This window comes from Epithele typhae (assembly GCF_022376455.1).
Source record: "Epithele typhae strain CBS 203.58 chromosome Unknown BXZ73scaffold_2, whole genome shotgun sequence".
Lineage (NCBI taxonomy): Eukaryota > Fungi > Basidiomycota > Agaricomycetes > Polyporales > Epitheliaceae > Epithele > Epithele typhae.
Window position 1 is genome coordinate 516053 of NW_025954193.1, and position 16720 is coordinate 532772.

The following is a 16720-nucleotide window of genomic DNA, read 5'->3' on the forward strand; positions in this document are numbered from 1 at the left end:
GTCCGGCAACCCGCCACACATTGCCACCGATCCCCACGCAGCGCGGGTTGACTCAGACCACCATCTTGGGGTTTGGACCAGCAGGTGAGTCTCACTTTGGCGGCTACTGAAATGACTGACATAAAAGCGCACGCTTCACCAGGATGCTCGCGTCGGTCCTGCCACGATGTACGCCCAGAACTGCGACACCGATCGCATACGCCAGGCGCTTTCAGTCGCACCTCGCCGGGACTCTTCCTGCGACGTTCCTTCGAGGTGGAACCTCAAAGGGTATCTTTTTGAAACGGGAGGATGTTCCAGAAGATCCAGCGGCGTGGACTCCCATCTTCCAAGGCATCATGGGCTCTCCTGACGACATTTATCGTCGTCAGCTGAACGGCATGGGCGGCGGTGTCTCGTCGCTCTCCAAAGTCGTCGTCGTCGGGCCCCCAACGTCCCCCGCGGCCGACTACGACGTCGAGTACACCTTCGTCCAGGTCGGCATCGACGACGGCGCGCTCGACCTCTCCGGCAACTGCGGCAACCTCTCGAGCATGGTCGGCGTCTTCGCCCTCGACCACGCGCTCTGCGCGCCCCGCCTCGCAGGCGACTCCGCCACCGTGCGCTGCCTCAACACCAACACTAACAAGCTCATCGAGACCACCTTCCCCGTGCTCCCCGGCACCACCGCCGTCGCGGACCTCGCACGCCCCGAGGCCGAGACCGCGGGCGTCCCCGGCAAGGCGTCGCAGATCCTCCTCAAGTTCGTGCGCCCCGGCGGCGCACGAACAGGAAAGCTGCTGCCCTCCGGCCGCCCGCGCGACGCGCTCATCCTGCCGCTCCACTCGGCCCCCGGCCTCTCCGCCTCGCTCGTCGACGCGACGAACCCGACGGTCTTCGTCGCCGCGCCCGACCTCGCACGCGCGCTCGGCATCGGCCTCGGCCGCGGCGACGAGGAGGCTGCGGCGCTGGCGACGTCGGCGCATCTCACGCGCCCAGACGTCGCGACTGCCGTCGAGCGCGTCCGGCAGGCCGGCGCGCGTGCGATGGGGCTCGACCCGCTCGCACGCGCACAGCCGAAGATCGCGGTGCTCCGCGAGCCCACGGACGAGGAGCTCGCGCGGGGGGTCGACGTCGGCGTGCACGCGTTCTCGATGGGCGTCGTGCACAAGGCGGTGCCGATGACGGTCGGGCTCTGCTTGGGCGTCGCTGCGGGCGTGCCGGGGACCCTCGCGGCGGAGATCGTGCGGCGGGCGCGCGAGCGGAGGGGGGTGGTGGGGGGCGACGGGGGCGGGTTGGTTAGAATTTGTCATCCGGGAGGGGTGGTTGACGTGGGCGCCGAGTTTGACGAGGCGGGGGAGGTGGTGAATGCGCAAGTGGTCAGGACGGGGAGACGACTGATGGAGGGTAGTGTGTGGTATTGAGGGTCAGTGGTGTCGGAGTGCAGTACCCGTCCATTGAATGTCGAATGTTGAAATTGCTCGGCAGCTGGAGAATGCACCTGTAGCGGACGGATGTACCGGATTATTACGATTCAAACATTAACATTATCCCAGTGGGAGGCGATGTCCGTGCCAATATACATGATGTCGTGGGGCAAGAGGATCGTGCCTATGTCAAAAAGTCCGTGATGAAAGAGGTGAAAAGGAAATGAGACAGACAGGGCATGTGAAGCAGACGAAATTCTAATCTATACGACGCTGGAAGACTCCTGCTTGAAACCCGGCGGGATCTTTCCCCACGCGCGGAGTCTCGCGGCGTCTCGAAGCAGACGGCCGGGGTGGGCCAGGCTGAGCGTGTACATCGCGAGCGTGATCATCGCGCCGTCGAAGATGTCTAGCGCAGCCCTCGTCAGTTCCTGTCTGCGGGCAGCGGCAGGGCGCAAGGAAGAGACCCACCGAAGTAGATTTCCGTCTGGATGACCTTGCCGTCCCAGCCATCTGCGAGCTCGATGGTCCGGTAGACAGCACTGCCGGTGTCGTATGAGTCAACAATTCGAGCGAGGCGCGCACATGAAACTCACCGGATGAGAAGGAGGATGGTCATGAGGCAGATGGCCTCGGCGAGCTGCTTGAGCGGCTTCTCCATGGGGCCCTGAGGCGAGGACTCGTACTGAGTGCTGTCCGAGCTGGTAGTCTGCAGCCGCGCGGGGCGGATCGGGACGTCCTTCCAGAGGCGCCAGAAGTACTCCATCGCGAGGACGGCGAACATGACGAGGAAGACTGTACGGAATCTGTAAGTGACCCTGGATCTCATACCACCGAGCAAAAACGGACGCTTACTGAGCTGGAAGACAATGCCGGCAAGCATGATGTTGGAACCCTGCGCACACGAGTCAAAAAAAGGCTCGGCGTAGGCGCAACGGTCGGACTCACCAACTTGCTGCCAGACGCCGACTCAGCGGTAGCTGCGAGCCCGCCACCGGCAGATTGGACGACAAGCGCGATGAAGTCCTGCGTGGGAACACGAGGTTAGCCTGCGACATCACGTAGCCGGGAGCAGTTGGGTGTACTCACGACTGTCAGGAAGATACGTCCGTCTGTCGGAAACCATCGATCAGCAAACACGATTGCAATCTGTCAACAGGAACAGGAGCTTACAAAGACGGGGGCTGAGCCGGCTGTATTGCTCTCCGGCGGGGACGACGAGCCGGCCGAACGAGATGAAGAGCGCGCCGACCAGAGGAGTCGCGGACACAATGGTGCAAACAATCCTGCGGGTAAGAGAGCCCGTCAGATACGGAAATCTTGAAGAAGAGGAAGGGAGCCACGCACTGGATCAGGAAGGGGTTTTGGACGAGGGGCTGGTAACTTGACCACAGACGTCCGCCCCAGCCGATGGTTTCTCCGACACCGGCAAGCACTGCGGTGGGGAGAAGCCACCACGTCCGGTATCGGATCGCCTGTCCCAAGTGAAGAACTGCTGGACAGTCAACGCGGCGCCCGGGGAAATATAGAAGTGAAGACGCACGAGTCGCCAGGCCGAAGAGGGCAACATAAATGAAGCACACATATTGTGTTGGCCAGTACCCGTAGAAGGGAGATATCAGGTGGCCATGAGAGTCGTACTCTATGGGCAGGGTAGCGTCTGCAAATGGTACGTATCGTTAGCACATGAACTGTCGAAGGGTAAGTGACGCGACTTGCTGTCGAGATCGCTCATGACTGTATGAAAAGATGCGGGACTTGAGGATCGGAAAAGAAGTGTTGGAAGAAGGTGATGAGCCTCAGAAGGAAGGGGAGGGGGGCTGGAGGATGAAAGAGCAAACTCACGAGCTTTTAAGTCGGCCCAGATTCAGCCACCAGTGGAATCGTGACGGCAGCGATTCGAGGACAGCCAAGGGAACGCTGCGGGCGTAGGAATGCGCGCAACCAGCTCTGTAGAGAAGCACAGCACGCAGCAGAGCGGCGCTGCGTGTGCCATCGAAATCGACGGGTCGATGTAGCGCCATCATTTATTTCTCGGTGCAACTGTGTTCCCTGCTCACCGCCCACGCGCGACATGAGGCGCGACGGCGAATAATCCCCATTATTGAGTAGACGAGGAACGCTACGCTCGCCCAACGGCGCTCAGCAGGTCGTCACGCTTTTAATCCCACCCACTCACCTCGCGACTGAGGCACCCACACAGCCGCCCATTTTGCCGACTGGGATCGGCTCGCAACTAAGTTAGGTCGGATGCTATAAAGCACAGCCCGCGCGCAGTCTCGCGCAGTCGGATATGTCGCAGCGAAGTGGAAGCTATACACAGCTGACATGATGACTGCAGTCGTAACGATGTCAGCTGCGGTGCTTGGCAAACGGCTTAATCTAATGCATGCCGCGTGGACGGGGAGCCCAAACACAATACTTGAGAAGGACGGTCACTTTGAAGTCACCGCGCTGGAACAGAGCCGTGGTACTAGTACAGAGGAATTGACCGAAGAACCAAATAAGCCAGCCGTTTAAAAGAAGAATTAAGCACTGACCGTGTAGTCCCATATGACGATGCGAACTATTCGAGCTCGATAAGCCGAGGACTTCCACCGGCTGCTTGAGATGTTGGCAGTAGGGGGACAAGAGGGGCGGTAGGCGCCAAAACCATGTGCACTCTCGGCTCAGCGCCCGCCGTCCCTCTGGATTTCGACCACATCAAGCCTTGCTTCTGCTCTTCCATCACGTCTCCCGGCAAGCTTTCTGTGAGCCCAGAGGTCTAGAATCAAGGCTCTATAAAACTACGACGATCCCAACTTCAGAGGTGCTCACCCACTGCTCGACGCCACCGTGGTCAGCTCAAACTCTTGATTCGACTCAAACGAACAAGAGCTCATTGAATATTCTGGGATCGCTGGGCGGATGCTGTGGTGGGCCTTCTATGGCAGTAGTAGCGACTACTCGGGCTGATTTAATATGTTTCAAGGAAGCGTCTCATGCAATGCTGGCCTATCTCTACCACTCGGTTTCGATCTGCCTTCACTCGTGAGTGTCCTCACATGCCTAGGGTGCTCGCGATCTCGGAACTGGGCTCGGGAAATGGCGATTTCGCAGCACACCTCGAAGTGGCTCCAGCTCGACCACGACCTTTTTGCGGCCATGGACCTGCCCGAAGTTTGCCCCTTACTCGACGCCAACTTGAGTGATTCTGCTGCTGTCCTCGTACGCCCTCTGGCTTGGGGCCCGGATTATCCGATCAGGCGACTTCCGTTCTCTCAGATTTCAGCACATCTGCACCCTCGGAAGACGTCCGAGAAGTGTTTCTTCGACAGCCCACTCACATACTATGTGGTGATCTTGTATGTCGCCGAACCTCTGAAAGATCTACTTTCCGGCCCTTCTCGCCCCCCTGTTTTTTCTCACTGCTGCACCTCGCATCTCTACCAACCCTTGCCCCCGACTTGACGAACGCATGGGCGCCACCTCTGGTCATCATCTTTTGCAAGATACGTGGCCCCTTTCTGGCACGTCTTCGGACCCTCCTTCGGGTCTTCTCCCGTCCTATCTAGGACTCGGTGAGACGAGTCAGATCTGGGCACTATTCCCAAGGTCCTTATCCGCATCGTCTACACAGACCAACCTGAAACCGGCGACGTTCGCGGCACAGGTCGGCCAGTCCGTGAACGCGGAGACGAATATGGTCGGTTTCAACGCACGCTGGTTCGCGCAGGCTCTCGGGGTTGGGGGACCCCGCCTCAATCGAAACTGGGGCCGGGGCGACGCCCACGAACAACGCACGACTGGAGGTCGAGTGCGGTCACAGTGTTTGTCGTGGCGGAGCAAGTTGGAATGCTCGCCTGATGAAGAGGCTCCATGGAGTGCTAGATTTGTATGATATACCGATCCCGCATGTTGTTGCGGATCACTTGGGATGATGGCTCTTTATGTAACACCATTGCACTCACTGTCCATCACGCTGACTCAGTACCAATCGTCACTCCGAAGAGCGATTTACCCACCCATGGCCCTGAGAAGTAACAGTTCAAACTGATCATCGAGATTAGGGAAACCACTTTCATGCGCTTCAACCCCGGTGGAGAGCACTGCCGAGTTTCCCTCGAGGACCGTCCAGTCCATAGTACACAAGCTTGGTATCTGGCAGCATTACATTCATCTTCGCGCTCTCTTCACATATCCATCGACAAGAAGTCCCCAACGCGCTGCATGTACAACTCCCGCTCCTCATGATGCGGCACATGGCTCGAGTTTGCGAACGTGAACCACCGCACATTCGAAGGGATATGCTGGAAGAAGGGCTGGACGACGCTGTCTTGTGCCTCGTCGTAATGGCCGTTGAGAACCAACGTCGGGACGTTGATATTGGGCAGTTCGGGGATGATCGACCACGTCTTGAGCGAGCCGATGATGTGGAACTCAGACGGGCCGCACCTGGCAGAGCGGACGATGTCACTCGTCAGAGCTCATACTCGGGTGGAGGGCCATGAGGTGGGTGTGTACGCACATCGTGTGGTAAACCGTCGGGTCCTGCTCAAGAAGCGCAAAGCTTGCTGCGACATCCTCCGGCATGGGGATGACGCGGCAGACATGCTTGGCGTAGAAGACGTCCATAGCATCGTGGTACTCCTTCGAGTCTGTCGTCCCTTCCTTCTCGTGTTTCGTGAGTGTTTCCTGTCGGAACGTCAGCACGAGCTCTCCAGCTGGCGCAGTGCGCGCACCTGAACGTCCGCAGGAAGATCCAAGCGGAGCTTGTTCGCAGCCTCGACCCACAAAGGCATGCTCGCAAGAGAGTTGGCGAGGATGAGCCTCCTCAGCCCCTTAGGCCGCTGCGTCGCGAAGCGCGACCCCAGCATCCCACCCCACGAGTGCCCGAGGATGTCGTAGTTGTCGTGGATCGCGAGGTGATCGAGGAGATGGTGTAGTTCGTCCACGAAGAGCTGCTCGGTCCAGAAGTCGGTGTCACCGTTCTTCTCCCGAAGGTGCGTGGATTTGCCGCACCCGAGCTGGTCGTACACGATGACGGGGATGCCGTGTGTCTGGACGAGGTCGGCGATAGAGAGCACGTAGTTGTGGGGGACGCCTGGACCGCCGTGGAGGACGACGAGGGGCGTCTTGCCACACTTGAGGTCACCAAAAACCTTGTACCACGTCTTGCACGTCTTATCGACACCGGGGACATTGAACTCGCACTCGCCTTCCATGGTGATGAGGGGAAAAGTTGCGCAGGCGCGTTGGCACGAGATCGAGCGATGGTGGCTTTATACATCACTCGTCTCCCAAGCTCCGCGCTGTCCAGACCATTTTTGTCGACCCCCTTGTTCGTGTGGTTTGTGGCGGACGATGAGTCCCAGTGAAAACGTACAGGTTCCGGACGGGTTGGACGGGGTTCGGGGGTCTCGGACGGTTTCGGGTCGGCAGACGCCTATGGAAGAGACGTTATTAATAGACTCTTTCGTGAACAGAACTTGTGCGCTCCAGCTTCAAATCCGCCGTGAGTGCAACTTCGACGACAATTCCAACGCAGCAGACATTCCGGCGCTTTGCACACATACATAGTGAAGTTGCGTGGCAGAAGTTTCCGGTTTGCATTTTGTTCTCCACTGCTTCGTCTACGCCACGTTGTGGGCTACTGGTCCTTGGTCCCGTTAAGTCGCGGTGTATGCGCACAAGCTCTTGGAAGTGGTCCCCTCCGCTCTTCTTCCACTGCGAAGCAGACAAGCACATGTTGGTATCACTGTAAGCTCCAATCTATCTTTATATCCTTACTCTCATTATTTGAAGATGTAGATTTTAGTCCTAGCCTCGCGTCTACTTACCTCCTTGCGGAGGAGCGCGGAGGTCCGCGAGGGGCTTGCGAGCGGTCTCCTTGGTGGTGCTGTACGCGGATGAGTGCGCAGGTCCTCGCCCGCTGCTGGCGTCCGGGACCGGAGCTGGCGAGCGCGGCGGGCTGACGCTCTGTGCGCGCAGTTCCTCGCGGAGTACGGCGCGTTCGTCGAGTCCGTGCTCGATGGGGGCGTGAAGCTCGGCGCATGGGACCTGCAGCTGATCGGTATCAAGCGGTCCTGCCACAAGAAGGGCGCGGGCAAGGCGCTGCTCGAGGCCGTCGAGGCCGGGGTACGTCCTTGTCATGGGCGTCACTTGCGCGGGCTCGCAAGGAGAAGATTCCGACCTGCCGAGCTCGAGACCATGGCCGGCGGGGTGCGTGCCAATTTATCGACTGACGTGCTGCGCTGACGCCCCCGTTTCCACGCCCAGGCGGCCGTGAAGATGTACGAGGCGGTCGGATATACAATGCAGGGCACCGGGTCCATCACATGGGTGAACGGTGCTCAGTTGGCCAAGGAGACCGCTTTCTGGTACACCTTTCGAGTCCTCTGCCGTCCTATCCAGGACTAGGCGAGATCCAGAGTGTGTGTGGGGGAGGGGGGGGCGGTTGTTCACAGCGACAGTGGAGATTAGGGAAGCCGGTTCCACGCGCCTCAACACCAGAAAGGAGTGCCGAATTGTCCTCAGGGGCCGTCCAGGTCAAGACTCGATGACTGCCAACAGAAGACGGGGCGTGCAACAATCCATATGCTTGTTATCTGGCAGCATTACATTCATCTTCGCGCTCTCTTCACATATCCATCGACAAGAAGTCCCCAACGCGCTGCATGTACAACTCCCGCTCCTCGTAATGCGGCATGTGGCTCGAGTTGGCGAACGTGAACCACCACACTTTCGAAGGGATATGCTGGAAGAAGGGCTGCACGACGCTGTCTTGGGCCTCGTCGTAAAGGCCGTTGAGAATCAACGTCGGGACGTTGATCTTGGGCAGTTCGGGGATGATCGACCACGTCTTGAGCGAGCCGGTGATGTGGAACTCGGACGGGCCGTTCCTGGCAGAGCGGTCAATGTCAGAACGCATATTCGGGTCGAGGGACGCGAAGTGGGTGTGTGCGCACATCGTGTAGTAAACCGTCGGGTCCTGCTCAAGAAGCGCAAAGCTTGCTACGACATCCTCCGGCATAGGGTTGACGCGGCAGACATGCTTGGCGTAGAAGACGTCCATAGCATCGTGGTACTCCTTCGAGTCCGTCGTCCCGTCCTTCTCGTGCTTCGTGAGCGTTTCCTGTCAGAACGTCAGCATGAGCTCCCGCACAACCCCAGGGAGCACAGTATGCGCACCTGAACGTCCGCAGGAAGACCCAAGCGAAGCTTGTTCGCAGCCTCGACCCACAAAGCCATGCTCGCAAGAGAGTTGGCGAGGATGAGCCTCCTCAGCCCCTTCGGCCGCTGCGTCGCGAAGCGCGACCCAAGCATCCCACCCCACGATTGTCCGAGGATGTCGTAACTGTCGTGGATCGCGAGGTGATCGAGGAGATTGTGCAGTTCGTCCACGAAAAGCTGCTCGGTCCAGAAGCCGGTGTCGCCGTTCTTCTCCTGGAGGTGCGTGGATTTGCCACACCCGAGCTGGTCGTACATGACGACGGGGATGCCGTGTGTCTGGACGAGGTCGGCGATAGAGAGCACGTAGTTGTGAGCGACGCCGGGGCCACCGTGAAGGACGACGAGGGGCGTCTTGCCGCACTTGAGGTCGCCAAAGACCTTGTACCACGTCTTGCACGTCTTCTCGACACCGAGGACATTGAACTCGCACTCGCCTTCCATGGTGATGAGGGGATAAGATGGGCGGGCGCGATGGCGCACCTGGATCGAGCGATAGTGGCTTTATATATCACACTCTTCCCCAGACTCCGCGCTGTCCAAAGGATGTGTCCACCGCTCGTTCGGGCGGGTGATTTCCACCCCGGCGGTGTCGGACGATGTCTTAGGCGAGAAATCAAATGTGGGCGGTGCATGTTGCTCGATGACAGTAAACAGAGCTGCAGACGGGGTTGGATAATGGCCAGAGTATGCAAGATCGTAGGACTCACTGTATGCGCTACTCAAGTTCCAGCACTCCAGGAAAGTTATTGTATGGCACACTTTGCGGGGAGGGTGTGCTTGAGTGAAGATTCGCCCGCTTCATGAATTATGGGCGCCGGGATTGCGGTGACGTGTTCTATCGATAGAAATGTTGCGGCCGGAAACTGAAGCAAAAGTGTCGTGGATAGGGATGGGATGTATCGAAAAGAGTGGTGGAGGGCAGAGGTCAAGGATATGGTCGAGACAGTGGACCCCTTCAGCTGAGGGTAGCAAGGCTCCAATGTTGCCGGCCCGCGCGCCCCGCCGTCAGTCCGACTCAGGCGAGATTACAGGCTATCCTAGTACTTCTCTAGCTAGTCTCTGCGTGCTGTTGGGACGGCGAAACCACAGGGCCCCGGTTTTGAATTACTGTACCATTTCGAATTATTCAAACCGGGCCTTGGTGTGTGACAGCCCAAGTAGTACGCCAGGTGGATTCGAACCGGGGGCCGGCCCCCACCCTGAAATATTCGAACCGGACGGTCTTTAACACGCTGGGTGCACCTTCATTAGAGAAACAGAGCACTCAGCAATGCCACGGGTTAGCACAGAACACACCCAGAACGCCGAAAATACTCTGGGCATACGAAACGAATGCGCATGCCGTTAAGCGCCCATATAGCGATTTCGAACTATGAGCTTGTGATGCGTGACTAACTCCAGATATTTCGAACTGTTGGACGGATTGTGGCACGTGACGTTCGAATAATTCGAAATGGTACAGCCTTATGAGCGGGACATTTGAAACTTCGATATCGAATGGCCCGTGCCGTATACATGAACGCGTTCGACGCATCGCGTCAGGCAGGCGCCCACTGCTCGTCCCAGAAGGCTTTACGGGCATCTGTTCTTGGAGCGGTCTTCTTCACGGCGGGGATATCAAGGTTTCCGCTGGTCGGATACGGTATGGCACCAGGATGATGCATTTAGCGCCCGTGGAATTGGCGTTTCTTTCACCATTTCGCACACTGGGGCACGTTGACTTCCCGCGCTGCCAGAACTTGATGCATGAGACATTAGTTTGCAGGTGAGGAAATGTGTCATGTTTTGAGGACTTGCCAGGATGCGGGAAGTTCTCGAGCATGGGTGGCGTCGAGTCGCTCTCGCCCACGCCCTCTGCTTGCCCCGCCTCGCGGATATGAACCGGGGCTGTGTCCGCGGGCCGCGGGTTCGATCTCTTGTCCGAGGTTTTCTCAACAAATATATATGTTGGAGTTCGGCACTAGAGGTAGCTAGAGGTAGAACCCTCGGGCCGCTCTATTAGGTAAGTCATCGTAGCACATCTCTCTCACGCCACCGACTATATCGTACGCTACTAGGTTTTCGCCGTCAATGCTCCTGTACATATATCCACCACCATCTACCGTGCATCTGCCGTCCGTCCGCTTCTCCCCCGTGCCCGGAGGAGCTCAAGTGCGACACTTCCACCCTCCAAACTACTGTACCATTTCGAATTGATCGAACCGCCGTTTGGGGCGTGACGGAAAGTTTGGTCCGGTGGATTCGAACTTTGACCGGGCCGTCCGTGACGGCCCGGAAAGTTCGAACCCATCATCGACTTTTGGGTACTTCTACGCCCAAACTGAGCGGGCGCTGACAAGCGCCCGCGAGACAGTTTCGAACTTGGGCCTTGTGAGCTGTGACTACCCCCGAAATTTCGAACTTTTGGACCCCCTTGTGACGCGTGACGTTCGATTAATACGAAATGGTACAGTATCCCGATCACGTCCCACGACCCGAAATCTCATGAAGTAAGTAGGCTTAGAGGACGCTCTCCACGTTCTTCATAGCGCCGGCGGTCAACAAGCGCAAAAGGCATCCTTCAGATCACACGGGTTCAATATGTTGATAGACATTTCATTTGATCCACACGATAATACAACACGGGCTCAGCACGGAACCAATCAAAGTCAACGCTACTACGGTTTCATTCCACTCGTTGAATTCCTAAACAATCCGCTCATGAGTGGGAGGTAATAACTAACTATCTACGTCATTGACTTACAGAGCAATATGCTTAGAAGCAGTCCTCGAGTGAGTTATTGACCGGGCAGTCCTGGGGCTCTATTGGACAGGTCAGTATCATGTGATCCAAGACATCGTAACGTTCTAGGTACGTACTAGCTTCCGGGGCAGGAGCAGCCTGGACGGCGAGGACAAATGCGGCGAGCGCGATGATGGCCTTGAGCATGAACTGCATGGCTGATGATTGGTGGGTGTAGTGACGACGAAGAGGGTGTAGGCGTTGAGAGTCGGCTGATCCGATGAGTGGTACGAACGACCCCGCAGTATTTATATACTGTTCTCCGAGCCCCTCCTACTATCGCGTCGAGTCGAGGGTGGTGACAGGAGTCGACGCCGGCGAGAGGGACGGACCGGGCGGCCCCCGACTCTCATCGGAGTGCGCAGGCGAAGTGGGCAGCTCTCCTCCTAGATCTACGGTACGTCTGTCATCGGACCATTCATTTTTTCCAACACTCATCAGAACGCGTTAGGTGGTGAGCGTCGTGCTCTAACTTCTACTCCCGCCCTTCACCCACTTTGAACACTCTGGTATCTACATGAGGACGGCGCATCTCACGTTTCGGCGCCGCCTTGTACATAACCTCATTGGCAGGGTGTGCATGTGGCTTAGGTTCGCTTCCTTGTGCATCCTGAATAGAAACGTGGAGGTACGATCTGTCCAGCTCCAGCGCGTGGACAGTTCAGAGTCCAGACCGAAGACCGCAACTGTCCAATAAGGTGGCAAGCACTCCCTTTTCGTCTTGCGCCCTGAAACAGGCGCTTGAACGGACCACTGTGCCGACAGTACCTGAGGCGAGCCTTCGAGCACTCGAGCACCACGATGCCACTGGCGGGCGGTCGACCTCCATGTGGAAAGCAACAATGACGCCGGGCGGACGCGTCGTGGGGGTATACCCCTCTCCACGTACATCGTCCTCTACTAGATCGCGCGCATGCGGCGCTGACACGTGCGCGCGCACGTAGCGACAAACAGAGCGAGGCGTGCTGGAACGAGCTCATGGCGAAGCTCGACGACACGTGCCGCGACTGGTGGCCGAAGGTGCATCCCCGCGTGTCCGTCGGGCATGGTGAGAGTGCGGAGTGCGGTGGGCTGACGCCGCTCTGCGCGCGCACAATTCCTCGCGGAGTACGTCGTGCTCGTCGAGTCAGTGCTCGGCGCGGGCAAGGCGCTGCTCGAGGCCAATTCGCGGATGATTTCGTCCTCAATCACCCCGCTTCGAACGGGGGATCGCAGGTGTTCTGCGGCTTCTAGTGCCTGCACACATATCTCGGAGGTACCACATGTACATGCGCACTTCTGTGCTGCCGGGTCGCCCGCGACGCTCAGCTCCCGCCGAAGGCATTCCCGGTCAGACTGGGTATCGGAACGGCATCCCATTCTTTGCTTGCTTTTCCCCCGTCGTTGGACGAATACGGATGGAGGCAGCCTGCGCGGGTTATTCACGGAGATCTACGCGAAGGCTTCAAGCGCTTATCTCTCGGAGACTACGGCAATGTGCCCGTCTCCGCGACGCCACCATCAGCAAGGGCGGGCAAGGTCGTGCAGCGCCCGAACTTTGGCGCAGCAGCCTCGCTGACGAGCAGATGATGAGCATGATAGATGCGACCGGGGCAGGGACTCCGCCGTTGAATGCATCCCGACTTTCTGCGCGCTGTGGGACCGTCCACCCCGACCGCGGCCCGGCGTCCTTGACTGGCGCTTCGGTCAACCGGTGAAGGAACAGGTTCCGAGCAGGCACCGGCGGGCGCTGGGTGCTATACGACTCACACCCGCTGGTCACTCGAGCGCGTCACTGCTGCCTTTCTTGTCCTCTTCGCGCGTGGCGTTACAGCCAAATCCATAACGATAGACTGTTCTCGCGAAGGTTAGCACAACCGATTTGGGCAGACTTTGTCGCTCTTCCGCGACTCATGGAAGGAGGCGCCGAGCGCCGAGGAGCGCCCACCCCGTTGGACGCCGGCGCTGCTTTGGCTTCCGCATCTCCGCTTCCCTGCAGCGTAATGCAGTTCTCAGATCTCAGTGCCCGACATTAGTCTGGACGTTGGCACACTCGATATCAGGTAACAATGGGTATTTTTCACAATGATATACACTGCAGCAATAACAACAACAGCACTAGTACAGAACCACGGATCCCCGAAGGGCGGAATAGATAATTGTTACGACTCCCGGACGACTGGCGGGACCGAGTCGTCATGAGCGGTGCGTCACCGCAGGCTAACATATGCCCATCAGCTCAAGAAAAGCGCGCCTCAGTCACCATACACGCACTTTGTGGGGAGAGGCTTAGAAGCAAGCATCAAGACCGCGGCCGCAGAGAGCACCGTCGGTGCCGGCCTCAGCTAGAGAGAAGGCAGAGGAAATCAGTAAATGCGACTCGGGGGACGTCTGAGGCAGGTACCCACCGGGGATAGCGACGGCCTGGGCGGCGAGGGCAAGAGCGAGGACGGCGGCGATCTTGGCGAAGAACTGCATCGTGGAGATGGTGGGTTGGGAGTTGAGGAGAGAGGTGAAGTGAGAGGTTGGATTGTCGCCGCGGTTAGAGCTCGAGGGGATGAGGTCCTGCTCCTGTTTCCGCCTCGTCCTTTATACATTTCGCTCACCCCCTCGGACGTCTCGGCCAGGTCGCCCGTGCATCACGGCCCCGGACTTGCGTAACGCTCAGACCCATGTCAGCAGCTGTACTTCGCCGCAGCCTGGTGCTACTGGATGTGGGGCAGTACCCACGCTTAGCGATGGTGTTTGTATGCAATCGACCTCGGTTGATCGGCAATGGGGTTTGCAGCCGCTTCGTCCGTCAGCCGGACCACCCCGTGGTGCAGGGCCATGCACTGCGTCCGAGCTCGGAGTCCCCGCTGCCGGCTCATGCGCCGACGATAAGACTGCGATGACGTTGGGAGGTACATGCGCGGCGCATCCGTGAGGTATCTTAGTTCTGCAATTCATCGTGCCTGCACACACGCTACATGCACACTGTTGCTCCTGCGCCGGCTCGCGCTGAAAGCATTCTCGGTCGGGGGAATCGCTTTCTATCGGGGGCAACCTTTGCTTGCTTTACACCCGTCCTAAGTCGGACGGATATGGACAGAAGGTTGCGAGCACGGCCAGCTACGCCGGTGATTCGTCTGAGAGTCTCTCGGAGACTCGCGCAACGGAAGTTGAACGCGGCCGGAAGCGCCTGTGCTCTCTCCGACGACAAGGGCGGGCGAGCTCATCCAGTCACGTCGGGTTGAATATAAAATTTTCCGCTGGTTTGATGTGCGAGGAACCGTTGCAAGAAATGCATTATTTTTAGTCAACACAGCATTTCAGGACCCCGGGAGCGATATACAAACACACGAACTTCCAAGTCAGCGCAGCCAGGCCCACTCGCCCCAACAGCGCCTCTCGGCGGAAGCTCAGGGCCAACTCAGGGCGTTCGAATTCTCGACGAGGGACGACCGCCCTCTCCGGTGAGAACGCAACACCATCCGAGATGGATGCTATAGCCTTTACGTTGGCAACCACATGCAACCGTCCCATATGAATCAGTAGTAGGGCAGGAGGTCGTTACTACCCTATCGAGTTGAAGTGCTACCTTGGCACCCCACTCACGTACGACGGAGCGACCTTGTATGTCACCGAACCTACCAACCACGCCGCTGTCGCCGACAACAAGACAGAACACCTTCCTGGCCATTCTAACACCCTTGTTGCGCCCACTGCTACGGTAACCCATCTCTAGTCGTCACCTCATACAAATTTGGCTTTGCCAAGGATAACTGCTTTCTGGTACACTTTTGGGCCGTCTTATGTAGGACTCGGCGAGATGACTCAGATCCGATATTAAGAATGCGCTCCAGAGCTGAGGAGTAATCGTTCAACCTGATCGACGAAATCGGGGAAGCGCTTCAACAGCGGAGCAGAGTGCCGAGTTGTCCTCGAGAACCGTCCAGGTCAAGACTCGACGACTGCCAACAGAAGGCGCGGTGTTCAACGATCAATACGCAGGTGTCGATATCTTACAGCATTACGTTCGTCTACAGCCTTTCGCGTTCTCTTCTTCTTCACATATCCATCGACAAGAAGTCCCCAACGCGCTGCATAAACAGCTCCCGCTCCTCATAATGCGGCATGTGGCTCGAATTGGCGAACGTGAACCACCACACTTTTGAAGAGATGTGCTGGAAGAAGGGCTGCACGACGCTGTCTTGCGCCTCGTCGTAACGGCCGTTGAGGACCAACGTCGGGACGTTGATCTTGGGCAATTCGGGGATGATCGACCACGTCTTGAGCGAGCCGGTGATGTGGAACTCAGACGGGCCGTTCCTGCCGGAGCGGTCAATGTCAGAGTTCATTTTCGGGCATCCTCCCCGTATGCGCCAGCCTTCCTCGTCTTTGCAGATTACTGTATATACCGCCTACCATAGGGCTCCGCCCTCACGGGAGATACACGGGATACAAACAAACAAACATATTCGGGTGGAGGGCCACGAGGTGGGTGTGTACGCACATCGTGTAGTAAACCGTCGGGTCCTGTTCAAGTTGCGCGGGGCTTGCTGCGACATCCCTCGGCACGGGGCTCACGCGGCAGACATACTTGGCGTAGAAGACGTCCATAGCCTTGTGGTACTCCTTCGAGTCCGTCGTTCCGTCCTTCTCGTGCTTCGTGAGTGTTTCCTGTCAGAACGTCAGCGTGAACTCCCGCACAGCCCCAGGGAGCGCAGTGTGCGCACCTGAACGTCCGCAGGAAGATCCAAGCGAAGCTTGTTCGCAGACTCGACCCACAAAGCCATGCTCGCAAGAGAGTTCGCGAGGACGAGCCTCCTCAGCCCCTTCGGCCGCTGCGTCGCGAAGCGCGACCCAAGCATCCCACCCCACGATTGTCCGAGCACGTCGTAGTTGCCGTGGATCCCAAGGTGATCGAGGAGATTGTGCAGTTCGTCCACGAAAAGCTGCTCGATCCAGAAGCCGGTGTCGCCATTTTTCTCCTGGAGGTGCGTGGATTTGCCACACCCGAGCTGGTCGTACATGACGACGGGGATGCCGTGTGTCTGGACGAGGTCGGCGATAGAGAGCACGTAGTTGTGCGCAGCGCCAGGGCCGCCGTGGAGGACGACGAGGGGCGTCTTGCCACACTTGAGGTCACCAAAGACCTTGTACCACGTCTTGCACGTCTTCTCGACGCCGGGGACCGTGAACACGCACTCGCCTTCCATGGTGATGAGGGGATAAGATAGACGGGCGCGGTGGCGCACCTGGATCGAGCGATAGTGGCTTTATATATCGCACTCTTCCCCAGGCTCCGCGCTAACCAGATGATGTGTGTCCACCGCAGGTTCGTGCGGGGTTTTTTCAC

At 58.2% G+C, this 16720-nt stretch overlaps 6 protein-coding genes across 6 annotated transcripts; 2 read left to right on the top strand and 4 right to left on the bottom strand.

Annotated features, from left to right (window-relative positions):
* Nucleotides 1-143: 143 nt before the first annotated feature.
* BXZ73DRAFT_38539 (PrpF protein) lies at nt 144-1403 on the top strand (the record flags this gene model as incomplete). Its single annotated transcript, XM_048018215.1, has 1 exon — nt 144-1403. The coding sequence occupies one exon, from the start codon at nt 144-146 to the stop codon at nt 1401-1403; it is 1260 nt and encodes a 419-aa protein (XP_047883082.1).
* Nucleotides 1404-1669: 266 nt separating this feature from the next.
* BXZ73DRAFT_96075 (RTA1-domain-containing protein) lies at nt 1670-3482 on the bottom strand (the record flags this gene model as incomplete). Its single annotated transcript, XM_048026978.1, has 10 exons — nt 1670-1815; nt 1878-1948; nt 2003-2201; nt 2262-2301; nt 2355-2432; nt 2496-2518; nt 2580-2692; nt 2754-2898; nt 2950-3066; nt 3467-3482. The coding sequence occupies 10 exons, from the start codon at nt 3480-3482 to the stop codon at nt 1670-1672; spliced, it is 948 nt and encodes a 315-aa protein (XP_047883083.1).
* A 2096-nt stretch (nt 3483-5578) lies between these two features.
* On the bottom strand, nt 5579-6610 carry BXZ73DRAFT_73300 (proline-specific peptidase; the record flags this gene model as incomplete). The annotated part of the gene is made up of 3 exons (XM_048021870.1): nt 5579-5840; nt 5914-6080; nt 6128-6610. The coding sequence occupies 3 exons, from the start codon at nt 6608-6610 to the stop codon at nt 5579-5581; spliced, it is 912 nt and encodes a 303-aa protein (XP_047883084.1).
* Nucleotides 6611-7294: 684 nt separating this feature from the next.
* BXZ73DRAFT_96077 (uncharacterized protein) lies at nt 7295-7805 on the top strand (the record flags this gene model as incomplete). Its single annotated transcript, XM_048026979.1, has 4 exons — nt 7295-7306; nt 7377-7523; nt 7587-7607; nt 7665-7805. The coding sequence occupies 4 exons, from the start codon at nt 7295-7297 to the stop codon at nt 7803-7805; spliced, it is 321 nt and encodes a 106-aa protein (XP_047883085.1).
* A 220-nt stretch (nt 7806-8025) lies between these two features.
* Nucleotides 8026-9059, bottom strand: BXZ73DRAFT_38429 (proline-specific peptidase; the record flags this gene model as incomplete). Its single annotated transcript, XM_048018189.1, has 3 exons — nt 8026-8287; nt 8354-8520; nt 8577-9059. The coding sequence occupies 3 exons, from the start codon at nt 9057-9059 to the stop codon at nt 8026-8028; spliced, it is 912 nt and encodes a 303-aa protein (XP_047883086.1).
* Nucleotides 9060-15428: 6369 nt separating this feature from the next.
* BXZ73DRAFT_38271 (proline-specific peptidase) lies at nt 15429-16580 on the bottom strand (the record flags this gene model as incomplete). Its single annotated transcript, XM_048018156.1, has 3 exons — nt 15429-15690; nt 15875-16041; nt 16098-16580. 3 exons carry the CDS (start codon nt 16578-16580, stop codon nt 15429-15431), a joined length of 912 nt encoding a protein of 303 aa, XP_047883087.1.
* Nucleotides 16581-16720: the final 140 nt, after the last annotated feature.